General features: G+C 50.6%; 1 protein-coding gene across 1 annotated transcript in view; it reads left to right on the top strand.

Annotated features, from left to right (window-relative positions):
* The first annotated feature begins 948 nt into the window (after nucleotides 1-948).
* MSN (moesin) overlaps nucleotides 949-6,006 on the top strand; it is a 64,839-nt gene continuing 59,781 nt past the window's right edge. Inside the window, exon 1 of the mRNA XM_012643545.1 lies at nucleotides 949-1,212. Coding sequence (XP_012498999.1) covers nucleotides 1,201-1,212 — 12 coding nt within the window. The 5' untranslated portion in view covers nucleotides 949-1,200. The remainder of the gene's footprint in view (nucleotides 1,213-6,006) is intronic.

The following is a 6,006-nucleotide window of genomic DNA, read 5'->3' as shown; positions in this document are numbered from 1 at the left end:
TTTCAAAGGATACTCAGACCATGCTTCCACATGGTTGCTAGTGGAGAGGAGAAAACAAGACCATGGTTAGACACTCTCAAACTAAAACTCAGACTTAACCAGATGACTGCAACAGTCTAGAACACTGCCATCCTGGGATTCTGTGACCTTGACAAGAAGTAGAAAGGGAGCTGGCAGATAAAACCCAAGGGAGTGGACTGAGGGGGTATCTAATGTGAGGGAATTATAGCCCTGTCAGAAAGTGAATGTGCTGGGGGACAGGCCAAAACCAGTGCACTGATTTGAGGAAGGTGGAGACTGGGGTTTGGAGGAGGGAAAGTGAATAGAGGCCAGATATGTGGAAAAGGATCTCAATTCTGACGAAAGTGAGGACTGAGCGAGGATGGGGAGGAAATATGTTGGGAAAAGGGTCTTGCAGAGAATGCACACAGTGTTGGAGGAGCTGAGGCAGTTTAGCCAAGAGAAGAGATGTTTCCTGGGGACATGGGATCTTCAGGCGTCTGAGGAGCTGTTAGGTGCAGCAGGGGATCTGTGTGGCCCTAAGGAGCAGGGCCTGGACCCACGAGTGGAAGCCACAGAGAAAAGGAGTTCAGATACACACAGGAAGAGCTTTGTAAGAGTCAGGGCTGTCTTGAGAGGGAATGGGCAGCTTTGATAAGTAGTGAGCTCCCCATCAGTGGAAAGTTGGAGTCAGGGGCTGCGTAAGCATCTGCTAGGGTGTGGCTCAGGGGCCTGCCCTATGTGGGGGTGGGGCTGGATGACTGGGACGCGGAGGACTAGGGGCTGTTAGGTGGGTGGGACAGGAGCGGGGTGGGTGTGAGTCGGGGTGCAAGCTCTACTTGGGCCGCTCGGGCCCAGCCCGGCCCCCCACGTGGCCCGGGTGGCCGGGCTGGGCTGGGCCGGGCCGGGCTGGGCGGGGCGAGGCCAGCGGCCGGCGGGGAGGCGGGCGCGAGGGCGGGGAGCGGTGCGGAAGCCGGGCCACATAAAGGAGCGGGCGGCGCGACGGGGGCGGCTCTTTCCTGGGTGGGGTTTGTGAAGTCGTGGCCCGTTAGCAGGAAGCCGAACACTCACCCGGACGCTAGAGAGGGACCCGACCCGAGCCCCTGGCCCCCGAGTCCGAGCCGTGTGTACAGCGCGGTCTCAGAGCTGCCCGACAGTTCCTAGGCAAACTTCGCCAACTGCGCTGCCTTTGCCGCCACCATGCCCAAAACGGTAAGTGCCGGGGGTGGACACTGTTGACCCTGGGGGCTCTAGCAGACCCTCTTAGCCCTTTGCTGATGGCGGAAGGCTTGGCCGTCCACCAGTCCGCCTGGGACGCCGTGTCCTCCGCCAGGGCCTAGGATGAGGAGGGACGGGAGTGGGGTCCTGGTGTGGCGCGCCCTCGGGAGTCAGGGGTGTCCAGGCCAGAAGTGTGGATAGGACGGGGCCAGCCTCTGTTTCAGGTTTCCGATTCTTGCGTCGGGATGCTCCAGAGAACACTTTCCCCAGCCCAGGGATCGGAACTTTTCTGGAGCAAGGGTGCCACTGTCCAAGAGGGGCCATGGGAACAGAGAAGCCGGGAGGAGGGTGGGAGTTGCTGAGCGCGGATTCCACACCCTCACTCACCTTTCCCGCAGCCTCCCCGGGTGGCTCTAGCTGTTTCCCGTCAGGAGGTAAGGAGAGAGTTGTGGAGGGACTCATCATCAAGGCTGATTGCTTTTACTGGAGAGCGTCAACACTTTACTAGCCGCCAGTCTCAGGGGAGGCCTACCCCATCTCCTAGGAGAGGACCGGTTTCTTCCTCCTCTCCACCCACCAGATCCCTGCCCTTCCCGTTACTTAATGCCGCTCTGTCTCCTCCAGACTGTTCTGTGAAGTGTGGGTTCTCTCCTGTAAGGCCACACCTTTCTAGAGTGGTGGTTGATTCTGAGATCTGGTCTCCACCCCACTGGTTGTTATGAGAAGAGCAGAAGCCTCCAGGGAGTGGGGCCTAGGGGGGCCGGATGCCCAGGACGGAGGGGTGGGGGAGGGGTGTGCCTGACTAATGAGCTCTGCTTGCTTTTGTGCAAGTCATGCCAAATGGCTGCTGGGGCCCTTCCCTTGCTCAGGAAGGCCTAGTGACCACTCTGGCCCGAGTCCTTTACGCCAAGCAGCTTGTTGGGCTGGCGCAGTCTATGCAATGCTCCCAGACCGGTCTCCCTAGGACTGCCTGAGCCTTGTACAGCTGAGATAGTGACTAGTAGCCTTGAAAAGATCTGAAGGCCCCAGGGATGAGAGGAGGAGAGTTGGGGGCGAACCCAGTTGTTCGGGTTCATTGTCAGCTTTACTTGCCACGTTGCTGTATTCCTGCCTCACCACCAAGTCATTCTTGCCTTTCCAGAGCCCTGTCTTTCAGAATCACCAAGGTTTCAACAAGTATGTGCTTTCACCATCTCTCTCTGTTAAACTGCTGGTGTTTTTATGATGTGGGGATTTTCCGCACTTTCTTCCCAAACCCCTCCCCTCCCCAAAGTGAGAGAAAATGGTTTTGCAAAGAGAGGGGAAAAAACTCCACTGTCTCTGCCAACACTGAGTATTATAAAGATACTTCCAGGAGCCTCTCTTTGGGTCTATCTCTCTGTGGTTGACTCCTGACTCCTCTTTTTTTTTTTTTTTTTTTTTTTTGAGACAGAGTCTCACTGTGTTGCCCGGGCTAGAGTGCCGTGGCATCAGCCTAGCTCACAGCAACCTCAAACTCCTGGGCTCAAGCGATCCTCCTGCCTCAGCCTCCCGAGTAGCTGGGACTACAGGCATGTGCCACCATGCCCGGCTAATCTTTTCTATATATTTTTAGTTGTCCGATTAATTTCTTTCTATTTTTAGTAGAGACGGGGTCTCGCTCTTGCTCAGGCTGGTTTCAAACTCCTGAGCTCAAACAATCCTCCTGAGCTCAAACAATCTGCCCGCCTGGGTCTCTGAGAGAGCTAGGATTACAGGCACCACGCCCGGCCCTGAAGATACTTCTATGCAGATTGGCTGAAACTTGAATCAAATTGGATGGAGCCAGCTGAATTTTGGTAGACTGGAAGCATTAGAGAATTTTCTATGCTGTTTGACTCAAGGAATGGTCAACTTTTAAGAAAAACAACTGTCATGCCTGTTAAGATGATAGAATCTTAACCTGAAAAGGACTTTGGAGACTATCTGCCTCGTAAACCCTCTTTTTCTTTTCTAAGCAATGAAGCTATTTAGCCCTACAGGAAAATATCTACCTAAGGGCACATGGTAACTGAGCCAGGGTTGGGTCCAGGCTTTCTGATGCCCATCCCATTGACCCCCTACTCTGACCCAATGGTTGGGTTGTTGAAGTTAGAGTTCTCTCTCTTGCCCAAAGCAAGTTACTCCCTGTTCTCAGGCCTTCATGGTCCTTAGATAAAAGGAAGTGGGTAATTTGGGCAGAGTGACCCACTTCGTGTGATCTCCTGGTAAGATTTGTGAGTGTCACAAGTTACCTCCTGTTACTTTTCTCATTCCTCATTTCAAGGCTGAGGTATCCAGGGGCACACCCTGCTTCACTGAATACCAGCCAGTAACTCTAATGAAGAGGAGAAATTTTTCCTTTCTTCTGTTCTTCATTGCTATGCTTTAGGTTATTTCTGGAGTATGGTAGACAAGAGAAGGCTAGTGGAAAATCAAACCCATTCATTCATATGAACCATGTTTGCAGTCTATCCAGGGTTGGTTTCACTTTTTTAGCCAGTTGTCTCTCCTAGTCAGCCCAACCTCCCTTAAATCTGTTAAAACATGCCTCTCTGCCCTCCCCACTTATTGCCATTCTTGGACTCTGCTTCTGGTTGCCAGTTTCCTGAGTCTGCTTGAGTAGCCAGAATAGAGAAGCTTATTAACTGCCATCTACACTTTCTGGTGATGATGACAGTGTGTGTGTGTGTGTGTACAGACAGAGAGAGTCTTTCCCTCTCCCTACCTTCTTTAAGTTTTTTAAGATCACAAAGTCTTTGGGGTGTTCTTGGATTCCCTAAAATAAGATTGTTTTGAATTTTCAAGGTGTCCTTGAGTTTTTGGTTTCCCTCCTTAGAATTTATTAAATGTTAGAGTCGAAGAGGCTCTCCACAACTGTAAAGTCCAAGTCTTCTCATTGTGTAGATGAAACTGAGACCCACAAAAGGGAGACACTAACTTAAAGTGATATAGCATACCAGTGCCAAAGCTAGGACTTGAATCTAGGTCCTAGTTAGAGGGTTACTCTCGGTAAAACCTCTTTGATTTGCTGGGGTTTTAGTCTTCTATCAGTAGGTCAGGGGAAAAGTGATCAAGTGGCCATTTGATTGGGCCATCAATGTGAGCCCAGTTCCTTAAAGTATTCAGCTAAACTTTAACAGGGCCTGTGTGGACTGTTGGTTCTCCTGCCATTCTTAGCATTGTTTGAGCCACTCAAGTGGCACTAAAGGGGTACTTGGTAAATGGGAGACAGAATCTCAGTCTTTTAACCCTTAAACTGGCATTGCCTGCAGGGTGGGGCAAGGGATCAGGAATGGAGGATGTGTGAGAGAAGATCCTGCATCTCTCCACTTCTTTTGGTTCTATAGTTCACTGCCCTTTGTGACAGTGTGGATGATAGAGACAGAGCAGGAACCATCTTGGGGCTTTACTTCAGGCTTGTCTTGGAACAGCCTTCTGGGCGGGGAGGGGTTGATGGTGGGGCAGGGAGGCCTTTGTGGGATCTTCTAAGACAGTGGTCTCCAACCTTTTGGGCACCAGGAACCGGTTTCATGGAAGACGATTTTTCTATGGAAGGTGTGGGCTGGGGTAGGGTGCTGTGGGTGTATGTGTGGGTGGTGGTGCAGAGCTCAGGCGGTGATGCACATCGAGTTCCTAACAGGCCACGAACCTGTACCGGGCCATGGCCTGGGGGTTGAGGACTGCAGCTCTAAGGCACCAACTAATCTACACTTTTTTGTGTTAGGCTTGGAGAGGGAAAGGTTGCTTACTCTATGAGTCACTGATAGAAGTAATATTGACCATTAATCTGCTAACTTTCCATTCTTCTTTTTATTTATTTATTGTTTTGAGACAGAGTCTCACCCTGTCACCCAGGCTAGAGTGCAGTAGTGTCAGCCTAGCTTACAGCAACCTCAAACTCCTGGGCCCTAAGCCATTGTCCTGCCTCAGCCTCCCAAGTAGCTGGGACTACAGGCACATACCACCACACTTGGCTAATTTTTTCTATTTATAAAAGAGATGGGGTCTTGCTCTTGCTCAGGCTGGTCTTGAACTCCCGACCTCAAGCGATCCTCCTGCCTCAGCCTCCCAGAGTGCTAGGATTACAGGCATGAGCCACCACATCAGACCAACTTTCCATTATTTTCGAGCTGCCTGTAACAGTAACTTGTTTTAAGGGTGGTGTTCTTACTTTTCTCTTAACTCCTCCTCTCATCTGACTGCTTTACTGAATGCTGGAGCTGGAAGGGACATTTAGAGGTCATCTGGTCTATCCCCCTACCTCCAAACCGAATTCTCTCTGAATGAAATGAGATGACAGCTACAATTATTCTGAACTCTGTTCTAATAGCGTTGCTTGACAACAGCCTGTCTTAGGTCCCTTTGTATCTTCATGGGAGTCCCCTATGCTGGAAATTCTAGATTCAGGGTCCCCAAAGGGGAGAAGATCTGGCTACCACCACTACCAGGGTTGGACCTTTCATAGCCAGACCTGCTGAAAATTGGCATTGCTACAGGTTGGGAACAGTCTGTTTCTGATCTTTCAAAGATAGAATTGAGTTTTATCTTGTGTCTCCTTCCTAACTCAAAATCTTTCTTGCTCCTACCCCACCCCATTATTCTTCGCCCAAAACAAACAAACAAAAAAAACAGAGTACAAAGGTGGTCTCCTTTGGGGCAGTCTATTGGTCAAGTTAAGGGGGTGGTCTTTTCATAATTGACTGGCTTTGCTGTTTTTCCCTCTTTGCATTTCATGCTTGATAGAGCTGAAAAACTTTTCAATTCCAGGCTTTTTTTTTTTTTTTAGAA

This window comes from Propithecus coquereli, unplaced genomic scaffold (assembly GCF_000956105.1).
Source record: "Propithecus coquereli isolate 6110/MARCELLA unplaced genomic scaffold, Pcoq_1.0 Scaffold101, whole genome shotgun sequence".
NCBI lineage: Eukaryota > Metazoa > Chordata > Mammalia > Primates > Indriidae > Propithecus > Propithecus coquereli.
This window is presented reverse-complemented; position numbering and strand designations above follow the sequence as displayed.